This window comes from Crocuta crocuta, unplaced genomic scaffold, assembly GCF_008692635.1.
Source record: "Crocuta crocuta isolate KB4526 unplaced genomic scaffold, BGI_CrCroc_1.0 scaffold65, whole genome shotgun sequence".
Taxonomy (NCBI): domain Eukaryota; kingdom Metazoa; phylum Chordata; class Mammalia; order Carnivora; family Hyaenidae; genus Crocuta; species Crocuta crocuta.
Window position 1 is genome coordinate 3540844 of NW_027530683.1, and position 27301 is coordinate 3568144.

The following is a 27301-nucleotide window of genomic DNA, read 5'->3' on the forward strand; positions in this document are numbered from 1 at the left end:
ACAAAACTTGGGGCTCCCGGGTGGTTCAGTCAGTTAAGCGGACTCTTGATTTCATCTCAGGTCATGATCTCATGGTTTGTGGGATGAAGCTTTGCATTGGACTCTGCACTGACAGCACGGAGCCTGCTTGGGATTCTCTGCCTCTCTCTTTCTCTCTCTCTCTCTGCTCTTCCCTCCCTCCCTCTTTCTCAAAAATAAATAAAGATAAACTTAAAACATCATGAAACTTGAAGTTTCTTCCATCTTTATTAAATTCTTACGGTGATAGAACAGGGATTTTTTTTTTCTGTTAAACCCTTATGGTTTTTTTTGATAGTGATGAAGGTGCACTGGTATGTTCACATTACTGTTCACTACACCTGCTACATATTGTACGAGTTTTATTCTAGTCTTTGTTTAATATAAAAACAGCAGTAGATTTAGATGCTATTTGGGGATTTCAGGGAGCAAAGAATGAAGGATGTAAAGCTGGAATTAGTCTTTAACCTTGTTTGACAGAGGAATTGCAGTGCTTTTAATCCACTCTTCTTTTACTAAACATAAGGGCTTTTGCCATTGAATTTTTAATAACTCAATAATGGAATTAAAATTAAACTATGGGTCACAAATCTCCCCATTTTCTTCTAACTGCTTTTTCCTCTCAAACACTAGAATACAGCCTATTTAAATCTTAACTTTTGCTTGCCAAACCACTGTTACCGTCCATCTGTTCATGCCAATTGTAAAGAAGGTTCGGTTTTAGTGAAGCTTTGCATTTCACATAAGGTATGTGAAGTGAAATTTCACAAGGGACATGATGGATCCTGATTCTTAGTGATAAACCTTTGGGGCCATCAGGGTTGGCATATGGTCCAGTATGATATGAAGGCTTGGGTTCCCTGGCTTCACTTCTTTGGCGTGAAGCTGATAAAACCTGGCTCTTGAGTATTATTTCACTGGACACCAATCATGGGCAGCAGGAACTGCCCATTTAACTCTCTGTGGGAAGGAAGCCCAGAGAGCATTCACAATGGTACCATTGTCGAGTTGCAAACTGCTCTGAACAGCTTGACAGCACTAGGGAGGAGGGGAAGGGGTTGCTTTACTAATTGCTGTTCAAAAAAAGAGAAGGAGCAAAAATAGATGTTGTAGAACTGATGTTTCTACATTTACTCACTCTCTTGTTGACTTTTATTTAGCACATATCTACTATCAAAAAGAAAGCAAATAAATATATTTAAGCAACCACCCCTGAAGTAATTCCTTGTTAACATGTCATTATCTATTTTAAGCCCACCAGATTATAGCAGAGCAGAAGTCAGTTTTGCTTTATGATTTTTTATGTTTATGTAAAAATGGTGTGTATTTTTAATCTTCACAAAAATTTTAATTTAAAAGAAGGGAAAATAGATTAGAGTCACCACAATTCAAGTATCGGATAAAGTTAAAGACAAACTTGGCTTAATTTCCTTTATACTATGCTTTTTAGAATTCCCAAATATCATCTGACTACCTGTAAGCTCTGTTAATGTAGAAATGTAAGTTAATCTTATGTGTAACAATTGCAAGTGCTAAAATATAAACTAGTCAGCAAATCTTAAGGTTAAATACCAGATTTATTATTTAAATGAGTAGCTGGTAACTATTTCAATCACTCCTGGTTCTCTCTCTCCTTGAAGTCTGTTTCGGGTATCTTTAAAAATGTGAGGGCTGTTTCCCTTTTTATGAACCAGTGTGGGCCATGATATCTGTATAAACACTACTCTTGGTCTTTGCATTTTCTGGTCAGTCTAATCAAGTAGTTGGTGGTTCTGATACAAAGAAACAATGATCTACAACCCTTCATAAAAAAAAAAAAAATTAGAGCTTTTTTCAGCCTACAGTAAATTTCCATAGATGATTATTTCAGCTGAACTTAAGTAGACTAAATTATATTGCAATATTATAATTTATACAACATGTCCTTTAAGAGGATCAGAGAGATAGTTTAAGAAAACTTTAATTTATACTTTTTTTTAATGGGATGCCCTTGTTAAGTTGGTAGAAAATCAAATACATGTTTTATGAAATAGTAACAGTCTGTAAAATTTACTAGTCCGTCTCTCGTCTCCTTAAATGATTTTAGTAAATGGGCACCAGTGCAGTATTTCAAAAACAGTAATTCATTGAATGCCCCTTCTTCCTTTTACTGCAGAATAGATTATAGTTAAGTCAAGATTAATGGGTAGATTTTGATGTTAAAGTCCAGTCTCTAAGCCCATCATTCCCTAGGGGCATATAGTGCATTAGTTTAAGCCAATATACTGTTTATCATAGATTCTATGACACAGTCTTAAATGACAGTTTGTTGTACTTTGTAACTACCTACCATGATAATAAATCACTTTTTCTGTACTCCTGATAATTACAGCATTTAAACAAAATCTTAATTAAGTTAGTACACATTTAGATAGAGATAACACGTAAGTAATTGTACACTGTAAAATTTCACTTATTTATTTTTTCCTTTTTGCAATCTTCTAACAGGAGTCCAAGTTTAGTATTTAGTCCAAACATATACATTCATTTCCTCAACTTTAATATACTGAAATTTTTGTTCCCAAAAGGAACAATACAGATTGTTTCTAGCCATCCCTCAATGTTTTTTAAACTCTTAGTCTTAATACTTGTGATTCTGAAGCAGTTCTCTGTTGACTATGAAAGTCTCGTTAATATGTATGATGACATTTTCAAGTACATCTTACCAAGAAAGAAAGTCTAAGATTTTAACTTCATATTAAATTTGAAATCTAGGTAACTTAGTTTTTCTTTCAGATGTTTTACTTCACACAACTTTCATGAAAGTGGAATAGATACACATATTTCTTAATCATATTAGTGCTTTTTAGAAACCATCAGTGATTATTGGATTATTAAATCAGGAAGGATTTTTAGAACATTTAGGGAGGTTTAAAATTTTAATCCTATTTATTTAAGGTTAATCTTTTTAAATGTATTTACATGAACTTTGGTAGAATTGGGCTTATCAACTTTTTACTTAATGTTTTCATTTAGTAATTGGCTGATTTATGAGCAATTATATATGGTCCAAATTTTATTCAACTCCAGCTTTCAATAATAGGACTATCCTCACACTGCCTTAGCACCTGTTATGGATTTTGAGTCATCTGGCAGCCCATGGGACTTAGATAAAGAAGTACCAGGTGTCCTGCCTGTCTCCTAATTGAGACGCAGTGAAAACAATATAGAGTTGGCAGTACGGTTAAAAGGATGGATTAAAGCCCAGCTTTGTCTACTCTGACAAATCACAGCTTTTCCCTCATTGTGTAGATAGTGGCAACTACTAAAGAATTTGATTAATATAATGCATCATAAAAATCATACACAATAATTTGTTATGACCTGTTGCAGACTTTCCAAAGAATTTCTATTAACATAGTACACATAAACAATATTAATACCAAGATTCATTCTATTAGGGGAATTTTATTTTTATTGAATATGAGCTACATTGCATGTTTCTTGACGAAATGAGCTACTGTAAGAAAGAAATGGAGTATTTACCAGATGCTTTATAATGTAAGCAAATATATTACTTTCATCTTACAGGTGAGCAGTGCTTCATAAATAATTCATAGGACACCTAACTGCCGTGTATATTTCAAGAAAACATGCCCCTTTACTACTGCTAATAAATTAGCCACATGATCCTTGAGATATACTTGCAAAATATATCTACATATATCCTATATCTCAATAAAATTGTTTTTCATTATTTCTCCAAGACCCTGTGTAATGACATTGCTTCAGAATATTTGAAGATATTTCAAGGTCTTTTCAAACTAAAAAGCCAAATGTGATTTTCTCATTTTTATTAGAGCATGCCAAGAATTTTTATGTATTATATATGATATGCTAGTATATAAACATCTTTCACAAATTGCCAGTCCTCAAATTTAAGCTAACAGTCATTTTGTTGGCCATATTTGAACTAACTAAAATGCCTCCTATTACCTTACTTTTCTCCATACAAAACTGAAATCATCGACATGGGATATAGAAAGAGCACAGGACTATTAAATGACCAAAATTCTAATGCCAACTCTACAGATCAGCAGCTTTATTTTTCTGAGCAAACTTCTGTTTTTATTTTCTATCCAGGCAAGGCTTATTGTGAATAAACGTTTTGCTGATTTTGCTAAATTTACTCAAAGTACTGTTGGTAGAGGATTGTTTTATACTGCCTCTAGTTCAGACTGTCCTAAAATACTCTCAATAAGTGATGCCCTGGAAGGACCCTCAAAATATTTTTTAAAAACCTAAGTATTTAAATGTCTGAGTGTTATTTTTCAAGGGTATTATTACCTGTGTTCTTACAGTGTGCCAGAGCAGTTTTGGAAATCTGCTTAAAATAGTTTTGAAATTACTCTTCATTGATTTTTATCTACAGAGATTTTCTCAACATTTCTTCCCTTTCTCCTTTCTTTACAGATGTCCACTGAAATGAATAGAAATAGTTTATTAACTAAATTTGATATCTTATACCATTGTAGAATTTATGCAAAATTTAAAGATTTTTTTAAAGTTTATTTATGTTGAGAGAGCATGAGCAGGGAAGGGGCAGAGAGAGAGAGAGAGAGAGAGAGAGAGAGAGAGAGAGAGAGAGAGAATCGCAGGCAGGCTCTGCACTGTCAGCATGGAGGCCAAGTAGGGCTCAAACTCACGAACCATGAGATCAGGACCTGAGCCAAAACCAAGAGTTGGAGGCTTTACCGATTGAGGCACCCCAAAGATTTCTTTAAATTTAAAAAATTGTCACAACCAGTGGAGTAAAACATTTCAGTGCTAAATTGAAATGAGTTGTAATTACTTTCAAGATTTATAGAATTTCTTCTTCAGCAATTACGATGTTTTTGAAAAGTTACTAGTTTTCTTTTTTCTTAATGCTATACCTTATGAATATATACATTGTGTTTTACTCACTTTTTCTTCTTCCAGAGAAGGTCAGCAAGATCAAGGGTGGGGTCGGGTCAACCAAACTTTCTCAGAAGGAGGATTCAAACTCTGTCTCTAAATCCAGTCTTAGGAAAGTCCCAACAATATTGGCCCCAAAAGGTTTTGCTTCTGGAGATCTAAATTGGGATTCAAGAAAGGGGTTGTTTATATAACAATCTTCTAATCGACTATGAAAGCTTTTTTCATTCCTTCTATAATTTATAAACATTGAGTACTTGTGGGTCTTGTGTTCGGTGCTGGATGTATAAAGATAAAAAAGACATGGCCTTTGCCCCCATGACATTAGTCTCCCCGCTAGTTTATTAGGAGAACAAGCACAAAGACAAAGGCATACTTGGGGGGCACCTGGGTGGCTCAGTCCATCAGGCATCCAGCTCTTAATCTCAACTCAGGAACTTGATCTCAGGGTTGTGAGTTCAAGCCCTGTGTTGGGAATGAAGCCTACCAAAAAAAGGTCATACTTGGTGTTTAATAACTGGCCCCAAGAGCAGGAAGAGGCCCAGATTTGTGGCATTTGTCGAGTCTTCTGATGTGAAAACTTCCATAGCAAATTTCAGTCTACCAACCATCTTGAATATTGTGGTGAATGTTATAAGCAGTACTCTCCAGTTGTTTTTTTGTTTTTGTTTTTTTTTTTAATAGGCAGAATTCTTCTCCCTCTTTCTACAGTTACTGTTCTTGGGATCTTCTATACAGAAAAGGGAGATAAAATTCCTACGTGCTAAAACAGCAAAGAAGTCACAAATATATGCAGGCATGCAAGTGCTTACTAAATTAAGAATTTAAGAATGAGACTTAAATCCCGGAGGCTATGTCACTGAGTACAGATAAAAATATTGTGTACTTTGCCTTCACTTAAAAAGGAGCCAATATTGGGGCGCCTGGGTGGCTCAGTCGGTTAAGTGTCTGACTTCAGCTCAGGTCATGATCTGGCAGTTTGTGAGTTAAAGCCCCACGTCAGTTTCTGTGCTGACCACTCACAGCCTGGAGCCTGTTTCAGATTCTGTGTCTCCCTCTCTCTCTGCCCCTCCCCAGCTCGCACTATGCCTCTCTCTCTCAACATTAAACTATAAAAAATTAAAAAAGGAGCCAATATTTTTATCTTGTTTAGGAAAGAAAACCTTAAATCTGAACTTAAGAGGAAATTTGTTTAGTGGTGATAGGTCTCATACATATGTTCACATACATACATATGTATGTATACATACACACTTCTATTTTTTTTTTGGCTAGTCATAAATTACAGTTGAACTAAATGTTTATAAAACTTACTGGCCATGCCATGGAATTAGTGATCACAAAACTGAAAGTTTTGCATTTGTTTGTTTGTTTGTTTAGAGCGAGCCAGTGGGGGAGAAGGGCAGAGAGAGAGGAAGACAATCTCAGGCAGACTCCACGCTCAGTGCGGAGTCAGACACGGGGCCTCATCCCATAACCCTAGGATCATGATTTGAGCCAAAATCAAGAGTCTGATGCTTAGCCAACTGAGCCACCCACGCACCCTGAAAGTTTTGCCTTTTCTAAGACTAAAACCAGTTCAGAATTATATTAGAGTATTAAGAAAACTGTAAAGAATGAAGGGTTGTTGCTTCTTTAAAACCAAATCTACTGGAGCACCTGGGTAGCTCAGTCAGTTAAGTGTCTGACTCTTGATTTCAGCTCAGGTCAGGATCTCACCGTTCAGGAGTTCGAGCCCCATGTCAGGTTCTGTGCTGATGTGCAAAAGCCTGCTTGGGATTTTCTCTTTCCTCCTCTCTCTCTGCCCTGTGTTCCCTATCTCTCAAAATAAATAAACTTTTTAAAAAATCTACCTTTTATATATCATCCCTATACATTAGTAAAATTGAAAAATGTATTAGTTATCCTCCTGCATTAGCTTTTCATCATATTCTTTTTCTCATGAGAAATCCATTTCCTCTCATCAAAACAGGTCAAAAGATCCTCAGTACATACCACAAATAAGAAATATCACCAGAGTCCTTGTGCATAAATACAGGCATATTTTGTAAACAGACATTGAAAATTGCCCTCAGGGAGACAGCACCTGCTATTTACAAAGACTTGAGCCAAAAGCCAGAAAAACTATTTTCACCACAGATGTAGGGGGACTTTTGGGTTACCCTATATTTATATCCTTTATCTTCAACATCCCTATTACATAAATAGGAGCCGGTGGTGGTATCCCCATTTAACATATAAACTGCAGCACAGAGAATTCATGTGTCTCTTTCCAGGACCGGGCTGAAAGTGAACCCTAGTTCTTGACAGCTGGTCTTGACACAGTGACACAGAGCCGTAAATAATTTCATATGTAAGTTTAAGATCAAAAGTAGTTACTTAAAAGGAATAATAATGTTAATGAAGCACAGATTAGGTTTAAAGTATTTATACTACAGAAAATGTTTAGTTCCCTTTATTATTTTTAGAATAGTAATATTCCACCCTTTTCTGCTTTTGCAGAAAGTAGAAGGAAGGAGGGATTAGTGGATAATTATATTGCTGTGATTGCAGCACCTGTGTGTTATTTCTTTTGATTGGCTAGTTCTGTATTAAAGATTCCTACCAGCTAAAAGTCTCCCTCCTCAAATGGCTTTTTATTAGCTAGTTTTGGCTTGAGTTGTTTTAAATTTACAACAAAAACCTAATTCAACTTAGACTTGTACTTTAAATTTTGTTTTGAATTTGTTTACCATTCCCTTTTTATCATCTCACCCATTTCAGTTTTTTAATTTCAATGCCAGTGGCAACATACACTCACAATAGGAATATAGCTTGAGCTATCCTGTTTTTGCTAGCCATCAAGTTTGTGTATGTTGCCCAATTTATAGGTACTAATAACTCTTCCCTAGAGAGTTGCCTTTTAAGGAATAAGTGTCTAATCTATTATGAGGAGATATAGGAATTAACCGCTTTGGATTATGGTTACCACTGCAGATGCTAACAGCACTGTGTTTAACTTTATCATCATCTCAATCACAAAACACCCTATTTATGGATTCAGAACTGTGGTTTAAGTAATTAGAGTTCCTTATATCTCCTTAATATATATTTTCTGAAAGGGGGGAAAATGTAAGTACTGTTGATTAGGTTAGTTTGTTTTGATGTTGTTTTTCTGGCTACATCAAACTTAGAACATTATGAAGAATATTTAGCTTTTAGAAAGTGAGTTACAAAAAAAAATGGTGAGTTACCATAGACTATAATTATTTACTAAGCTAACAGTGTTTTCTGAAGAAAACCCCTCCAAAAGGAAACTTCAGATATTAGCCTGCTTAATATGTGATACGTGCCACAGTTTTTCATTTACATTCACCATTAATGATTGTTTTCACTCACTCTGCCACCTAGACTTGAATTTTTAAAAATCGTTTTAGAAAGCATTATTTTACTTAATGAAGATTTTTTTGTAATTAAATAAATACATCATGTGCTTTTACACAAAATGAATATATTATAGCTGGAGAACTTTAGTTTGTATAGCTTTATATTTGGGTTTCTTCAGAGTTTTGTAGAGTGAAATTGAATTATACTGCAAATGTATTTTACATAGATATTCATTTCTTGCTTTAATAAATTTTACTACATTGAAAATATTCTCCTTGCTTTAGAAATACTAACATTTGCCTTCTTTCTGCCTAATTTTTGTGTAAACTCTAAATATAAGAAGATAAAGTAAAATATTTCATTTATAGGCCCTCTGAAAGTAGAGCATTTTAAAAGCAGGTAGGTGTCTCCACCCTACTTTTCATGAAGCATTTTACCCATTCAAGCAGACTTTTAAAAACAGCTTGTTTTGATAGCAGCCTGTTCTCCTGTGGGCCTTCAGCCTTTGCTTCCTGGCAGCACCTTTGGTGCGAAAAGAGAGTGATCAATTGGGAGACTATCAGTGCCAGCATGCATAGAGTGATAAGTTAACACACCACTGGGAATTTCTAGGGCCCACCAAGATACTTCACTTCTAATGTGCTAACAAGCTCATTTTTCTACCTCTTGCCTCTTCAGTTATTTTTTTTCTCAGAAGAGCTTAGAAGTTGAGTGCATCAGGCATAATGAAAAGCTCTGTAGGAGGGAGAAGCAATAACCCCATTTTTCCCTTTTCAGCCAAATAGAAAATTAGTTTCTGGTAATACACAAAGGCCAGTATTTTTTGTACAAGGGGCACTGCTGTGAATCAAAGGACTCTATTAACTGCAGAAAATTCGGCAGCTGTGAATCTCCCCCAATGAAAAAAAGTACTTTCCAACAAGTTGTGAGATATGTGGTATTATTTAGATTGAACCATCAGTTTCATCCTCTTCCACTTATAACCATATATCTCCTTTTAAAAGTGTGCTATATTAACTTTTCTCAGTTAACACTCAGAAATATCTACATGATTCTTCCATCAAATCCGTTCCACTGATCATTTAATATAGCATCTGCCTCTGTTGCTACCCTTTGAGAAGAAATCTTTTCAAAGTTCAGTCCCAGTGTACAGAACTGAAAATAATGGATTGCAAGAAACTGGAATTCAGATTATTTCAATATTTAATGCACAAAATAAATTGTAACAGGAGAAGAAAGTACTCAAGCCATTTGGAGGGCAAAAGACATCAAAGTCTAAGTACCTACTGAATAAAGAGACTTACTTTTAACTCTTAGCTTTTTTCCTCTTCATTTATTTTTTTATTTTTTTTTTTATGTTTTTATTTATTTCTAGGAGAGAGAGAGAGAGAGAGAGACAGCGTGAGCAGGGGAGGGTCAGAGAGAGAGGGAGGCACAGACTCTGAAACAGGCTCCAGGCTCTGAGCTGGCAGTCAGCACAGAGCCCGACGCGGGGCTCGAACCCACGAACCGCGAGATCATGACCTAAATGAAAGTCGGACGCTTAACCGACTAAGCCACCCACGTGCCCCTTTTTCCTCTTCATTTAGAATAACCTTTTATAAATGTAACTGGCCGTGTTATCTCCAATTGAATTACCACTTTAAATTATATTCCGTACAAATTTTTTTCTCGGTCTTGGTGTAGACTTGGTCTACAATTTCTAGAACTCTGGAACTACAGTAATTGAATAGCAGTTTTTAAAAAGAATAAAGATTTTTGAAGAAGAACTATTAAAATGGGTTTTAGAAAAAAGTGAAGAAATAAACTAATAGGCAAATTTTTATTAGCCTTCATACTTCTATAAATTTCTTATATAAAGCCTATCAACGTAGCACACGGAGTACAGTGGGAAAACTTTTAAAAGTTGTAGAAGAAAGGTTAACTGATTTCTCAGTTCAGGAACTATATGACACGAAGTCAGCATGTGAGTTTTTCCTGATAATTGTATGTTGCTGCCTGCTGCTCTACATTTTGACAGCCATTTCCATAGTTGCTTTCGTGAACAACGGAAATATTCTCTCTCTTTCTCGCCCTCTCTGTGCTAACAGCACAATCAGGCCTGCTGAAACAGGAAGCCTGGAGTGGGTTGTTCAAAAGCAACAACACTTCAAGGTACTGGTTGCTTGTCAATAATATCAGAGAAGAAAATGTGGTGAAAGGGAAGTACAGTATTTTTCTGTCAGTGTCAGTGCCCTGTAGATGCTTTGTTAGACAGTACTCAGGAGTCCTGTGGACTCTTTGCAAATATTCCTGCTTGTTTCAGTGTTATAATTGACTAGATATTTTTTCCTGACATACAGATTCAACGATGTATTTATCTTAACTGCATGAAGTTATTCGAGGATTACAGCAACAGTAGTCCTCCTTTCAAAATGAGAACAATTGTTGGGAAAATACAGGGATTTTAGAAAAAGAAGATATGCAGGAATTTCTCACAATAAGTCTTTACAAATGAAAAGTAGAGAATTTTAGACAGTATTTTAAGCAGCATTCTAATATTTATTGTGTGGCTTTTCAGAGTAAATCTGCAGATTGAAGCTGATTTAACAAGATAAAATGAGCCTAGGCTGACCTGAGAGCAGTTGGCTCCTTTCTCAAGTAAATGGTTACCTTACTTTCTTCCGGCAGTTTAGTAGTATTATAATTCTTTTCTAATAAATGTCTCCCGGTTAAGCTGCAATTTATATGGGATCCTGAAGAGTAAACTCATGTTAAAAACTGTATTTTTTTTACTCTTTAAAAAGCCATACTTTTAAATAATATGCAAGAATAGTGAATAATTATATTAAGAAGTAATGGCTTAGCAATCATAGCAGTCCTTTTGAGAAGATCTGTTCTTTTCCAATGTAAGCTGCATTTAAGTACATCCTTAACTGAAGGAAATCAGCTATGAGGAGAGAGCACGATACCTGCAAACAATTGTCCAGCATCACTTAGAACCAACGACATTTGAAGATTTTGCAGCACAGGTTTTTTCTCCAGCTCCCTATCATCATTTACCATCTGATGCCGGTAAGATTAAAAGCAAGTTTTAGTTACTTGTCATTACTGGAACTTGAAATGCAATACCCTTTTGTTCTCAACTCTTAAAATAATACAAAACTTAAATAAGTTTCATCATTGAAACATGCTTTCATTATTTAATATTTGAATTTGGCCTATAAATTTAATGTATACTTTTTTTTTTTTAACCTAAGTGCAGTTCCATTAAAAGTCAACAATCTTCATAAAAGTACATGCACCACATTTTATCTGAGCTACTGGACGGTGACTGTTGTGTTTCATGGGATCGTTACTGAAGTATCTGCAAAAGAAATACAAGTTGAGCACACACACTCTCAACTTTAGGGGATCAAATTTTATGGCCAGGAATATTGACTTATTTCTGATTTTACAAATAAAGTAAAATAATTAGTTTAGATTTAGAAGTACTCAGTACAGTAAATTATTTTATAATATTTAAAGACTATAAGAGGGTACTGCATTTTCACAATTAACTAATTTTGAAAAAAATCATTAAGAAAATAAATGACTCATGGCCTTCCTATTCTGTAATACTTTGCACTCCTTATGATTGTTTCATTTATTTTATTTTCCCTCTTTAGATCATTAAATATCAGTTCTGTTTATCTGAAGGTAAGACAAAGTGTCAACCAAAACACCCTTTGTTCTTCCCCCATTTCCTTTTTTAAAAATTAGCAAGCGCTAAGCTTGTAACTCAGACAATAAGCAAACTTAACACTGCCCTCATTCATACTAAACATTTCAGAAATTGTCACTAAATTTCTTCCAGAATTATACTTACTAACCCAGGTCTGCATGAAACACTAACATTGGTTCTGGGATAAAAATAACTAATAATAGAACCAATCCTTGGTTGAAATTAGTTAAACCTTGTTGTATTGACTTTTTTTGTTTCTCAGCATGAAAAAATAGTACTACTGAGCTGATGAAATGGTGTGTCTTTGTATCTTGTAATGTTTTGCATTGTTACTGGATATCTTAATTCATCAGATAGTTTTTCTGTGGTGTGCTTTGCACTGTACTAGGCACTTGGAATACAAAGATGACTATTTGAATGGTGTTCAAAGGGAACAGGAAAAAAGAATACACTATACTTGAAGTTCATCCTAAGAAACCTTCAAATTCTCTTTATAAGTGTTCTTTATATTAAATAAGTTTAAAAGGCATAGTAGTCCTTTTCTGGCCTAATTTACTTGAGGAAAAAAAAGACCAAATCTCAATCAAGATTTAGTTGATAAAATTAAAGTTTACATTCCTGTCATCATTTAATTTGCCTTTATAAAAATAATCTTACCAAAAACCTTACAGCCTTTTCACAATTAATATAAAACACCTAGCAAAGAAGACTATTATATAGGTTAGGTTGAATCTTTTGAAAGAGAAAGAGATTAAAAGCCTTAAGATTCAGTTCAGTGGATCGACACAATCTACAGTTACTCAGTTGGCATGCAGAATGATGATAAAAGAAAGATATTAGAGGTAAATTAATGAACAAAATAAACATCAGTTAAATACAACTGGAAATTTCATTATTTTAGTAATAGTATCTGAAAAATACCAGATTACATTATTAATAAGGTAGATACAAATAACATTTTATGTATCACATAGTTGAATCATAAATTTCACGACTGAAAAATATTAATAGGACCATATTCAGACTAACTTTACCCCTTAAATTTATAAAAGCCATCAGTTTTCATGTTGTAGTTATTTACCAACTGGAATCCTTCATATTCTTCCTCTTACCTCATATAATCCATTTGGCCAGTTACATAATATGGGAAGCACTATTCTCACTTTCTGAGACATAGTAACCAAGTCAAAGTTCTGTTGGCTTCATTTTTTAATGTATTTTACTACTTTATTAAAACTTAGCAGGGAGCCTGGATGGCCCAGTCAGTTAAGCATCTGACTCCAGCTTAGATGATCTCACAGTTCATGTGTTTGAACCCCCTGTTGGGCTCTGTGCTGACAGCTCAGAGCCTGGAGCCGGCTTCAGATTCTGTCTCCATCTATCTCTGCTCCTCCCCTACTCATGCTCTCTCTCTCTCTCTCAAAAATAAACATTAAAAAAATTTTTTTAACTTAGGTATCTCAATAGTAATGAAGATGTGTATTTTAACATAAACTTAATACCATGCTACAAAATATCTACTATGCTACAAAATATTTTCAGTTAATTTTTTAAAGTTGTTTTTGCCCTCAGGAGCCATTATAAAAGCATGCACTCTACTTCTTAAAAGGATGTTTTTATCTGTAATGACTTGTTCCCGTATTACTGAATACATTCTTATATTTTTTTCTGCAGACTTTTTAATACTTAGGAAAGATAAAAATTTTTAGCAGAGTTGTTCTCCATTCAACACAAATAGTATAAAATTGGAATATTTGCTCTTTCTGTAGTAGCAAAACCATATGATATCTGAAGAATGATGATTATCTTTTTCTTCCAGTCAACCCAAATTTTCATTTTCTATCATAAACCACCCCCTACACTTAGAACTCCCTTTAAAGTTGTAAGTCAAAGTGGGAGAAAAAAGAAATGAAATAACCACATAATAGCAATAGGGACCTGACCTTTACATAATAGTGTGAAGTTTTTTAGATTCATTTTTACTTTTAAGCATAATGATGAAATTTAGTTGTCACACTGAATAAATGCATTCATGATTGTAATTGAGAATCACATTTAGATATTCTGTGCATAACCTATGTATATAAAATAATGCTAATTGATAACAAATACAATCATTTGAAATCAGGTTTTAAAGAAGTGCCAGTATGACAATAATGTAAAGAATATAATCTCTTCTTTCTAACCAAGCCTATAATTCTGTTCAATGGAATAATTTGGAAAAACACTATTTTTTAAGTTTACTTGGTTCAAGATTATCTAAAACCTGCTTTCTAGTTAACACTAATCTATCAACTGTTTGACTTGAAATCCAAAAGATACAATTTTTAGTATTGTTTAAATAAGTATGAAAAACATTTTTGGTGTGTCATAGTTGATCCATAAATTTCATAACTGTATTTTCTCAAAATGGACTCTGTGACAGTAGACTGATACTTAAGGGAAATTATTTTTATCCCTAAGGTCATTGAAGGAGATATTGTGATGTCACACTTTGTTGATCTCCCATAACTACATTAAACCATTATTAGATTTTTCTTGTCCTTTATTTTAAAAAAAAAATTACAGGAAAAAAATCCCTTTATCTTTGTCAGGCATGTGTGTGGAAAATATCAAAAGTTTTACAGTGACCTCCTTTTTCAACTTTTTTTCATGTTCATGAATATCTCTGCTCTGACTCTAAAGTTTAAAATGAATTTTAAAATGAAACTACTTCTTTTCTTGGCCAGGTTACATTGGTGGTCCAAAATCTAGATATTTTTCCCTAACATCATATTGTCTTCTCAGGTCGTTTTTTTTGTTTGTTTGTTTTGTTTTTTGTTTTTTTTTTTCTGTAATAAAAGAAATTCTAGGATGCCAGCAACAAGAAATAGGATCCTATTTTTGCTGAAAGGACACAGTAAATATTAATTAAATTGTCTTTTTTTTAATTTTTTTATTGTTTTATTTACTTCTGAGAGAGAGACGGAATGAGCAGGGGAGGGTCAGAGAGAGAGGGAGACACAGAATCCGAAACAGGCTCCAGGCTCTGAGCTGGCTGTCAGCAAGAGCCCGACACGGGGCTCGAACCCACGAACCGTGAGATCATGACCTGAGCCGAAGTCGGACGCTTAACCGACTGAGCCACCCAGGCGCCCCTTAAATTGTCTTTCTTAATGTCAACATTAAAAATACACCCATAATTTTTCCACTATGAATGTCTTTATTTACTGTCATCAGCCATAAATATTTTTGAATGCTTATTGTGTAGTATATCTACAATTAGATCTAACACTTTGTTACTTTAATTGAGTAGATACCTCGCTTTGGACTTACTGTTTTTCTACAAATTAAGTTAGAGGTTTTAGTACTCTAAATATCAGAAGGTTGATTGGTGTTTGTCTCTACTATGCATGTATAGACATACACACATAAATGTATATCTAATATACATACCACTTTGTTGAATTACTTTTAAGTTCCTTTGGGTTACATATAGGTTCCTATTTAAATAAATGTGAAAATTAGTAATAAGATTCAAATAGTTCTGTGCCACCAAAATAAGAGATAGATAAAGTGATGATGAAGACCTAGAGTAACCTCTAATCTTCATTCTAACTTCAGGTTTGCTCTTAATTCACAAAAGCTGCATTGCCACATGTAGATAGGACAATACTATGGTCAGATCTCTCTCTTTAAAAGTTGTTTTAAACTTTGCTCCCCTTTTCAGGCTTTGAAATGATCTGAAAGAACACACTGGAGCTCCTCAGAAGATAGTTACTTTATATATATCCTAGGTATTATTTGTAAGTGCCAAGAGGAAAATCGGTGTCCTTCAACACAGAACATAAGCTATATATTTGTTATGTCTTTAAAACAGATTCCTAATCATCCTGACTTATCAATCACTAGGCTAACTTGAAATTATAAGCAGCCAAATGTATCATGTTCTCAGTATTTTGAACTTAAAACTTTGGCTTACATGTTGTTGACCAAGAGGCAAATAATATCAGTCTTAAAGTCCATTAACTTTTTGTGACAATAATTACTGCATTCAGTTTCCACACAGAATATTCATTCAGATGTATAATTTTTGTAGTGAAAATAATAAAAGAATAATTGAACAATTGCTGCGTGCCAGGCTCTGTGCTAAGCACTACACATGCATTCTCTCATTTAATCTTCACGGCAGTTCTGGGGGCCTGGGTGGGCAGGGGCCAGAGTCACCTGATACTTGGTAAAGCCAGAGTCTGACTTCATAGTCCGTGATCTTAGCTATTATAATTACCCATTTAATCTAAATATTTTCAGGCCCTTCTTGCTGTTGAGAGAGAGAAATTGCCCTAAAACCTGTCATATTTACAAATTCGGTATCGCTAACGATTCTTATTTTAAAGATTCTACTTTTCCACCCATTGAAATATCTTTTTTTTTTTTTTTAAATAGATTAAGGTTGCCATGGAAGAAGTATGGGCTTTGGAATTAGACTGATCTGGATTTAAATCCTAGTTCTGTTATTTATTATCCACATAAACTCAAGTAAATTAATCTCTTAAACCCAGTTTCTCCATTTGTAAGGAGATAAAATATGACAAGCTTTAGACTGACAATGTTCTAAGTCTGCAGTAATGGCAGTTTTTTTTATCTTCAAAATTAAACCACTTTATTTGCCTGTATTTCTGTACTATTTAATTTTAGGGGTGCCTGGCTGGCTCATTCGGTAGGGCATGTGACTCTTTTGATATCAGGGTTGTGAGTTCAAGCCCCATGTTGGGCATTGAGATTACTTTAAAAAATTAAATAATGTGCTATTTCCTTCATGACATCTAGTGGTAGTGCATATATGCTAATCTTAATCACTAATCAACTCCTTTAACAATATTTAAGCAGTAAGATTATTAGGGTAATCTAGAAACTTTAATAAGGTTGTATTTTGTGGGACTATCAGCATAAGAGTGGATAAATTTTTTAATTTTCTCAAAACTAAACAGTATGTTGTATTCTCCACATTTCAATGGTTCTATTTTGTAAGAGGTAATTTTCTTTAAAAATATTTCTAATCTCTTTCGCTTCTAATCCTCATCTGCTCTGATTCAAAGTCTGTTAGATGTTACTCTCGTCTGTTTTGTAGCTTTATTATATAGCTACACTTATTTTATTCCCGCTGTGTGCCAGGATATTTGCATATAGTCATTCGTCCCTCACAACTTTGCAAAATAACTACTATTGTCTCCATTTTACAAAAAAGAAAACTCTTAGGTCAGTTTACCAAAGATCCAAAAGCTAGTAACATGCTAGACTTGGCATTTAACCTGGGCCTGTCTTACCCTTGCCCATATTCTTCCTAACACATCACAGTACCTCTTAGTTTGTATTCACTGGAACTGCTTTCAAAGTCACAGTATTTTTTATAACTTTAACAGTTTTAAACAGTCATACCTGTCAGCAAGCAGTACAAACAAAGCCATGATAAATAACAATCCATTGAGTTCCCTTTTATAATCTGTATAGCCCCCAAAGTCATATTCATTGTAATCAGTGCACAATATATACATCAATTATACCATCAAGACAAAGATAGCGTACATGAGTGCTCTAAGAATATTAGAGATACAGTACCTAGGACCCCATAGATACTTTTTACTTGAGGATATATGAATAATAGAAATGATTAAATAAAGCAGCATTCTTTATGACTCAGGTGATAGAAATCAGTACTTAGGCAGAATAGGGTGTTAAATGAAGGCTAGGTATCACTGTATTCTTTAAATCTAAAATTGAGATCTACTGTAAATTATTTACAGAGTTGAGTATGATGAGTATATACCACAAATATCATTTGCCAGAATTGAAGAGATACTGATAAGCTGTCCACCTAAAAAGCATGATTTGACTCTCAGTTTATTGAAGGGGGATGTCACACTGCAGGCATTAAGGGAGACATGGAGAAATTGCTGTTTTTGAGGAAAATAACCCTTTGATTTTGGCATACGCTAAAGCAGTATTCTCCAGTAAAACTTTCTATAATGATGGAAATGTCCTATATCTGCATGGTCCATTATGGCTGCCACTAATCAGATGTGGTTGCTCAGCACTTGAAATGTGGCTAGTACACCAAGGACCCACATGTTTATTTTTACTTGTTAATTTTTAATTGATTTTAATGTGGCTATGCCTACCTCTTTGGACAGTACAGCTCTAGAGATTTTTGTGACCTAGCGATTAGGATAACCTGCCACCAGTACAGTGAACACTTTAAAAGGTAGATGTTTATAGAATCTCTCATAGACTTTTTTTCTTTTCTTTTTTTCCTATTTGAACTTGTTAGTTGGTAAGTATAACATTTGAATTTACAAAGCATTGTCCATTATTAAACATCATCAGTCTAATGCATTGCATGCCCGATTTCATAATAAATACTTGATTACTCTCTTCTCTGCTCCTCAGTTAACACCTGTAAAATTCTGCACTGTGTCTCTCATATCTGTTATCTGTCTTCTCTTTTGCTTTCTCACTTCTGCTCGCTACTCCATTTCTTCATTCACAACAAAGAAAGAAATGCAGTGATAGTTCTCTTCCTCCCAAAACCTCCGCTAGAAAACATTGGCCATCTCAAGGTAAACAGCCATGGGAAGGCCTCTCATGATTGGCCGGGAATAATATGCATTACCAGAAAAGCATGAGCTACCGCTCTTCACCTTCCTTCTGCCGAACATCCGCAATGCTTCCCTAAAAAGGGCCATGGATTCATATTCTCCTCTAGGTTTTCCAGTATGGGTCCAGTATGAACCAATTCAGATCTTCAGGAAGAGTAAAGGTGAACAGAAATATATTTCCTTCTCCTTGTGTTTTGAAGGCCAGCCTCATTTCAGTTAGAAAAGAAAGAATTGTTGGAGAAATTACTTTGAAAATAAGGGCAATTGGACCTGGATTCCAAGTAGTGAGAAAATATTTCTTCCCTGATGTTTGTTCTTAAGTATAATTGTAATATTTCACCTTAAAAATACTCTGAAGGGTTCTACCAAGATAGATTCTTAATAATACATCTCTATAAGATCAGTACCCCCTTATTGAACAGTTTAGTTCAATATTCATAGCTTCAATTTAGGCACAAATGTTTCATTATATGGAAGTGCTGGCATGATTATTTCCATGCTTGAAATTCCTCTGAGGTGCTACATTGGCTAACAAATATGCCAAAAGTTTTCCTGCAGAGTGAGGAAGTGTATAATAAGCCTGCAGCCTGTGCTAGGTGTTTATGACATACATAAAATGTTCACATACATAAGGCCCAGAAAGTCTGAATTAAAGTGCCTTAAAATATACAGAATTTTTTAAATTTTTGTTGTTCTGTTTGCAGATTGTTTTTTGTTTGGTTTTTTGGAGGGCTTTTATTTTTAATGTAATTTCTTATTCAGAAAATATCTGAGGGCCTATAGTGTGCAAAGTTCTGTAGCATTGCTGTATATTAGAGAATCATAATTCATAGAAATACATTGCAGAGGTAAAGAAACTACTTTGTAAATAACAAAAAAAAATTCCAATTTGAATTTGCTTCTTTTAATGTTTATATCTGTTAATTCTTCTGGTTACTTACTTGCTGTGACTGGATGGAGTAACTAAAAATTTAAGTTAAGGAAAACAAAAGCATTGCTTATCTCTTCTAAATGAAGACATTTTGAGGGTCAATTTGTCTTTTATTAAATTTCAGATAAGAGTTCTTGTCTTCCTCCTTCCCCTAGGAATTTATCTTGCTCCTTTCTAAAAGCATATTTAAATACCCAGCATGTATAATGGTCTCATAGTGTTGAATTTCTTTTTAGAACTGTTTGGTGCTGTTATTTTCAAGTTTGAGCAGTGGAGGCCCTTTTCTTGGTTATACCCTGTACCCTAGAGACAGGAATTGGTCCTTCTCTCACCTGCTTCTTAAGCCCTTCCCTGCATGCTAATGATGCTTTGGATCCCTGTCCTGTCTGGGCCACAGATTTTGCTTTCATTGCTTTTTACGTGGAGCTCTCTGGTTAGTTCTGTCCCTGGAAACAGTGATTGGTGCTCTCTTGCTAACATAATTATGTGAGCCACCAGATGACTGGGTTTTAAATAAAATCTTAGTAGGCCGTTCTAACAGGCAAGTTCTGGCCTTGCTTCTTCCCCCTCAAAGACCTCATTAAGGGTTGGGATCCATGCTACAGATCAGTAGCAGAAAGATTATTCTTTATGGGGTGAGAAGCCAGACGGCATGTGCTAATGCTCTTGCTGTTTTCCACAGGCTCCTACCCAGAGATTCTATCCAGTGAAACTTCCACAGCAACGCAGGTAGATGGGGCTGACCTGGCCTCTCCAATGTCTCCTCGAACTAGCAAAAGCCGCATGTCCATGAAGCTGCGTCGGTCCTCTGGCTCAGCCAATAAATCCTAAGGAGACAAGCAGCCCAGCAGTATGATCAGCAGTAGCCATCTGAGCATGAACATAGTGTTAACCCTTCGGGACTTCGTGTTTGCCATAACTTGCATGTTTCTTCATGAACATTTATTTTTTAAAAAAACACTGGATTTAAATAATTTGTAACTTAATATTTTAGATTTGGGTTGTTTATTCAGTTGGTTTTTTTTCCCCCCCAACACTCTAAGCTGCCATATTTTGGGGGTGGGGGGTGGAGTTTTATTCTACACCCTTTACCTTCCTAGATAATTATGTCTAAGCTGTTTCACTTTTAATTTCATGATTAACTCTGAGCCAAAATATAATTGGACAGATAGATAGTCTCATTAGTTTATTTATCGTGCTCCATTGTAACTTTATGGCTCAGTAAATACATGATTTTTTTTTACAAATGTAAAATTTTAAATTTAAGCATTTGTAAAGTTATAGCAAAAGTTGCAAATCTTAATACACAGTATGTGTATGGATTATTTATGTTAGGAAAATAAAACACTTAAAATAAATGGTTGTTTAGCATCTCGAATTCCAACTTACATAATTTTAGCATTAACTTTTTCTTCCCAGAGCAATGCCTCATTTCTTGGCTGTGCAGGTGATGCCATGATATATCTAATAACCAGAAAAATCACTGTGCTGAACTTTGATTTATGTTTAGCTTCCAGATATTTTTCTAATGTTTTGTTTTTTAAATGGTATCACTGTTAAATGCCCTTTTTGTTTTGAGATTGTGGCCCTGTGTTACTGACTGCTGGATCCTGGTGTATCGGTGCTCTTTCCTAAGTACCAGAAAGAGGGTAATGGGGGGTGGGGAGAGAGAAAGAAAAGAAAAAACTTTTCTGATATAAATGTGTTGCTTAAATTATGTGTATTTAAAAGGAAAAGGGAACATGATCCAGGAGTCTAAATTAAATCTAATATTAATACTGAACTTGCTGGTGCAGGTTGGTATACATTCCACCCCCTGGAAATATCTTCCTACAGTAAATAAGCTGCTCACATTTTGTTCATATTTTGTTTTGAACGGGCATCTCCTAAGGAAATGTAGCATGCCATCAGTACTAACTGCATGTGTAAATACATCAGACCGGCAAACTATAAAATATAAATTATGTATCATCATTCATGTAGTATCTACAAATTTGTAACAGTGAAAGAAAAAGATATGGTATTTAATAATACAATAAAAATATTCTTATCACTTAATGTCCATAAGCATTAATTTGTCTTTTATATTTCTTGTCTGTTATTATTTCAGACTTAATAAGTAGAACTATGTGATTAATGGAGAGATGGACAGCATAAACCTAGGTTATCTTAGCGAATCATGAAAAATGAATTCGAGTTCCTAGTTAGGATACACCCCAAGTTGTTTCTCAGAGATTCTACCATTGCCAATAAAAACGCAGGCAATTTTATACCTTTGTAAGGGCTGGGCAGAAACTTTGCCCTATCCACTTGGTTAAAACATCAATTAAACTTAGCCTTATGCTTCTTGATTTTTAAATTTCACTTTGTTTTATAATACACATTCAGGGGAGGAAAAAATCTTTTTGCAGTTTCTAAATAACCCTTCATAATTCCTGCGCACATAAGTTTTTGTTTTCTTGTAAATAAAAATAGATTTCCTATGAAACCGTGGAAAACAAAAATTCCTATGAAAGCTTATGTAGAAGATAAACGAGTCCCTGGGAACAAGGTTAAACAGTATAGATAGTTTCCCACAACAAAGGTGAAGAATAACAAAAAGGAAACTCAAAGTAACTGCTTACACATTTCTATGGTGCTTTCATTTTTTTTTAAATGAACAGCTAATGGATTGATGAGTGAAATGCCAACTTGGAAATAGTAAAGTTAATGAGCATGGTTAACATGATTTTTTTCATCTTTAGATAAAACTGCTAGCTTTTTTAAAGAAAATATATTTTCTGTTGACATTTTGAGGTGGCAAAGTATCTTTAAAGCCTTTTGGAGCTCTGTCTCTGCAAGCCATACTTCAAAGGAAATTTTTCCATTGCATTTCTGCACCATTATATTCATTTACAAAATATAATCTCTCTTGTCTGTATTCTGTCTAAATGAGTCACTAAGATTCTAACGTAGGATACTAGCTTTGGGGAGATAAGACATGTGACTTCGAAAAATAGTCTGTGTTCAATGAGATGCTCAGGACAAACACAGAACACAACAAAGCACCAGCTATGTACATTTATTTGGTGGTAAGCATCTTACAAATACGGCTGTCTGTCAAGCAATACTCAGCCAGTGTCCCAAACTCTGGCTATTAGAGCATGGGTACAGAGTGTACACTGAATATGGTTTACAAAAAGAAATTCAAAAACAGGTTGTTGCTGAAAAATGAATATTGAATGAAAAGCCATTCAGTTCCATGTGGATTATAGTTATTAACATCTTCCTTAAACTGAACATAGTTTCATATATAACACTGTGTAAGATTTACAACAGAAGGATTAAACAATTTGGATGAAACCCTACTAAAACAGTCAAACTTCAGGAAGAGTTTTATATTTCCAAAAATCTGTTAAAGATTTAAAGCATCTCTTCCTGAAAACACACAAAAAAGCTAAAGGTGAGAATTTTGGCGGTATCTCAACTCCAAGAATAAATAGCACCCTCTCCACCTCCAAATACTAACTTAAGAATGGACTAATTAATACTTGAGAAAAGGAACGTTTACAGGGAGATCCCCATATCCCCCCAAAGTGCAAACAACATCCCCTTACATTTCCTGCCCACAGGCAGAGGTCTTGAGTCTTTCCCCAACCCCCCTGTACGTTTGGCACCAATCACATAACTTTTAATTCACAGAATATACAATGCAAGAAATCTGACCCTATTGAGACAGAAACTACATAGGCGCCTGCGATGGCAAGAAAGAAAAAAAATTAACAACTACCACTTTTTGGTAGCTAGAATCCTTTGCAGATATTGAGACATGCACGCATTCACTACTGCTTTCCATAGGAATTACAAGTCATATAGGATTCATTAGGGTCTCCAGAATGAGGGGGGAAATCCTATTTTCAGAGGGTGAAAGAGAGAAGGCTTTAAAGTGACAGTCCTTGACCGCGAATGTTTATATCATATACATACCTGCTCTAGAGAGGGATTTTACATTTCGCTGTCCGCTTCTCTGGCGGAACATTGACTACTGGGAGTTTTAGGAGAGAGACTATAGGCAGGAAAGAGGGTAAGCTTGCAAATTCAACAAATCCCCACAGAAATTCCCTTGCTCTGTTTCCTCCAAGGCCAACCGCACAAATCTTCCTCATCTCTGTCCTCAACAGCCAGGCCGCAACGGCATCTGCAGCAGCAGTACCTGCCGACTTTCTGAGGGGTGGCACTTATTTATGTGCCGGGTCAGCCCCGGGGAGCTAAAAAAAGTGGACGGACAGTGCTTGCACGAGAAAATTTGCTGAGCACTCCCGTCGGATGCCCCGCCTGGGCTTGGCGCTTCAGGGGGTGCCCCAGCCAGAGCAGGCAGGAGCAGCTCCTCGCGGACCGCGTGCCACAGACTGTGCTTGTCCCTGATGTCTGCGGAAGGGAAGTGCGCCCCGCACAGCGGGCAAGCGAAGGCGAGTGGGGCACCGTGTTCGGAGCCAAAGCCCGGGGCAAGTGCACGAGCGGAGCCTGCCTCGTGAGTGCCCAAGTGCTTGCGCAGATAGGCTTGGCGACGGAACTTTTTGTGGCAATATGGGCACACGAAGATCTCGGATCCCCCGACACCACCGGCACTTCCCGGCCCGGACACCCGGCGCCCCAACACCCCCTCAGTATAGGGGACCTGAGGCAGCTGTGGCTCGGGGTGGGACAACACCTGGAGGCCCTGGTGTGGGGCGCTGTCCTGGTGCTGCTCCGCCCTGGAGCTGTCCCTCGCCTGCAGGTGCTGATCCACCGTTTGCTCTGCCCGGCTGTTCTCCTTCCCCTCCGCCAAGAAAGATGCAACGGCCCCAGAGTCTGGGGAGGTTGAGGAAGGAGGTGGCTTCCCGTCGGCTGAAGACACTGTGGCAGCGTTTGCCGCTGCGGGACGGGGTTTGTGCCAGCGGCGATGGGAGGCGAGGTTCGCAGGGCAGCTGAAGACCTTGTCGCACTCAGGGCAGCGGTACTCGACGCGTACGATGCGGGAGCAGCGGTGCTGAGCCAGAGCGAAGGGGTCTGCGTACTGCTCCTTGCATAGCTGGCAGATAAACTCCCCCAGTGGCGTGCGGCTGCCCCCCAGGCCCCGGGACGGTGCTCCGGGCTCCTCCTCCTTGATCTTCAGACCCAGAACCGGGGACGTGGTCACTTCATCTGCAAAGCTCAACTTCCTCATGGCCTTTGGCTTCTTGACTCCAGCGGCCACGGGTCCAGACGCGCAGCCCGGAGGTGCCTTGGCACGGCGCTCGTTGCCGGCGGCCCGCTTTAGGCCTTGCAGGGTGGCCGAGAGGGGCGCAGGGTCTGGATGGAGCTCTGGCTCTGGGAATGGTGCCCGGAGCGGCAGCAGGAACTGTTCCCCGGAGGTCGGTGCAGCTGCTGGCGCCGCCGAGCTGGAGAAAGCAGCCACCGCGGCGGCACCCCCGGGGAAGGACTCTGCAGAGACCGGTGAGCTGAGGCAGCGCTCCAGGAATGCCCGGCGCAGCTCCGCGCCCGCCGGCTTGGTGGGGCTGGGGCTGGGCCCCGGACCCTCCCTGCCCTCCGCCCTCCACTCCGCAGCACCTTCCTGCCCGCCCTCCCCTGGGCTCACCCTAGCCGCCTGACAGGACGACCCCGACAGTTCGCGGGCCGCCGCCGCCTCCTCCGGGGTGGGGGGTGCCACCTGCTCCGCACTTGGCTGGGGAGCACTGGAAGCCTCCTCGGGAAAGGGCGGCACCCCCTGGGGCCCCAGCAGGGGGAAGATCCGCTCAGCTAGGCGCACTCGGTACGAGCCCCCTGTCCGTTTAGTTCGCTTTACCAGAAAGCCCCTCGGCATGGTGGAGTCGGGAGTGTTCGAGGGGCAAGGAGTAAAGGGGGCGCCGCGGGGGCTGAAAGCGGACGAGCACCGCAGCTACCGAGCTTCGCCACAGCAGTCATGCGAGGGCTGCCTTTATAGCTGAGACTCCGGGCCGGGGGACCACCGGTCGCCTTCAGGCTGGCGCGGCCAATCAGGAGTGGGAGCGGGCGCCGGGGGCGGGGTTTTCGNCCCAGCAGCTGGCTTCCGGGCCGCCGCCTCCCCCTGCCGCCCACCCGGCGGAAGAAGATACAGAAAGGTAAGGTCCAGAGTGTGAAGGAGCTCGGCACTCCCCGCCTCAGCTGCCTCCAGGGACCGTCCAGGAAGCCGGGCGGAGAGGCAACTGCTGCGCGCCCTGCTTGGGGCCCCGGACCCGGCCGCACCCCGCCCTCCCCCCACACGCGGGAGTGTGATGGATGCGGAGTGGGAGGAAGTCGAGGGGAAGGGGCGGCGGGCGGCGGGTGTCGGGAGGCGATCGAGTAGGTGTCCGCCCGGGAACGGGTTAACGTCCTCTGCCCTTATTGAGCTGATGAGAAGCTGCGACCGAGCTGCAGGGCGGCTAAATCCACCGCCCTGTGCCTACACTTGACGGCAGGAGCACGTCTGCCATCCAGTATCGATCGACACTGCGCGCGTCTGTGATACTATGAGAATTCATCTGGGAAGAAGGGCTCTCAGTGCGGGAGATCGTGCGTGCTGGCAAGCCTCTGGAGCTCAGGACGCCAGCCGGTTTCTGGACCCTGGTCCTCAGGGCTTATAAACGTCCCCTCCCCAATGGGAAAAGGAGTGGTGAGGGGAAAGTAGGATCTAATTTTCGACTGTCCTCAGATAAAGTGGTTTCTCTGTTCACACCTTCCACTTGTACTACCCAGAGACATGACTTAGTGCCTAACTGACCTGTTTAGCATGGAGTAGATTGAGTGAGAAATACTGGCAGAATCAGGATTTCATCTGCTTCCCCTTATACAAGTGATACTTTGCAAAAGGTGTCTATGGACCACATTTAATAGATTTTCATCCGGTACTCTGTAATGCGCCCAGCACTGTTTTAAGCACTAGAAGAGATGTGAAAGTTTGTAACACTAGCTGAACTATGAAATGATTGGAAAATATGACAGATGTATAGTCCAGTGCCAAAAGTCCATAATCCAGATGAGTACAACGTGAGACTAGGTAGAGGAAAGAACTCAAGTCTCCTTACTAAATCAAATTGGAGAAAAAGACTGAGCAATGTATTTTTAGACTACAGTTTAACAAACAGATGCCGTCGTCAGTAATACACATCCTCACATCCTCTTCCTCCTAAGTGAACGAAGTGTTTTTACATGGAGTGCATTATTTGGAGGAAGCTTGGAAGCAATTATATTTTTGTGTCATTAACAATATTTTAGGCATTCTACTTAAGTAATCTCTAATCTTTTCACACATGAACACCAAACAGAAGGAGATATTATTACTCTCCCTTTTTTGATGAGATGATTGAGCCACAGAAGGTAGGTAAATAACTTGCAAAAGTCATCCAGACCTCAGATTCAAACTGAGGCCTGGCTAATTCCAAAGACTTTTCTAACCACACTAGTAGCTTCAAACTATTTTTTTGTTCTGGTTACATCCTACAATAAGAAATATATTTTATAGTACACACATGTAACTGAAACAAAAATTTCACAAAATAATATTTAGTTTACCTAGGTATAATGCATTTTTGTGTTTTCTATGCAATTATATTTTCTTTTTTTTAAATGCTAATCATAGCAAACAAATTGATTTCATAACTCACTGATGGATTAGGACCCACAGTTTGAAAATCACCTTTATTACGGTTTCCCACTAAAAACCATAAAACCATACAAGATTAAATAAATAAACTTGAT

At 37.7% G+C, this 27301-nt stretch overlaps 2 protein-coding genes and 1 long non-coding RNA gene across 11 annotated transcripts in view; 1 reads left to right on the forward strand and 2 right to left on the reverse strand.

Annotated features, from left to right (window-relative positions):
- The window catches only part of RALGAPA1 (Ral GTPase activating protein catalytic subunit alpha 1), a 259411-nt gene extending 237770 nt beyond the window's left edge, over positions 1-21641 (forward strand). For 4 of the 6 annotated variants that reach the window (XM_077769215.1, XM_077769211.1, XM_077769212.1 and 1 more), the window contains 3 exons: positions 11249-11373; positions 11967-11997; positions 20271-20329. In XM_077769215.1, the coding sequence (XP_077625341.1) occupies positions 11249-11373; positions 11967-11974 (133 nt within the window). In that variant the 3' untranslated portion in view covers positions 11975-11997; positions 20271-20329. Of the gene's footprint in view, positions 1-11248; positions 11374-11966; positions 11998-18329; positions 18333-20270 lie in introns of all 6 variants that reach the window. The other 2 variants (XM_077769216.1, XM_077769217.1) reach the window with 1 other exon arrangement.
- The window catches only part of LOC144235644 (uncharacterized), a 158147-nt gene that overhangs the window by 12003 nt on the left and 118843 nt on the right, over positions 1-27301 (reverse strand). For all 4 annotated transcript variants that reach the window (XR_013336277.1, XR_013336278.1, XR_013336280.1 and 1 more), the window contains exon 2: positions 4963-5111. This is a non-coding gene — a long non-coding RNA (uncharacterized LOC144235644). The remainder of the gene's footprint in view (positions 1-4962; positions 5112-27301) is intronic.
- Positions 22676-25471, reverse strand: INSM2 (INSM transcriptional repressor 2). Its single transcript, XM_077769241.1, has one exon. The coding sequence runs from the start codon at positions 25407-25409 to the stop codon at positions 23742-23744; it is 1668 nt and encodes a 555-aa protein (XP_077625367.1). The 5' UTR covers positions 25410-25471; the 3' UTR covers positions 22676-23741.

Coding starts and splice junctions, on each gene's coding strand:
- INSM2 (XM_077769241.1), bottom strand. CDS start 25,409: ATGCCGAGGGGCTTTCTGGTAAAGCGAACTAAACGGACAGGGGGCTCG.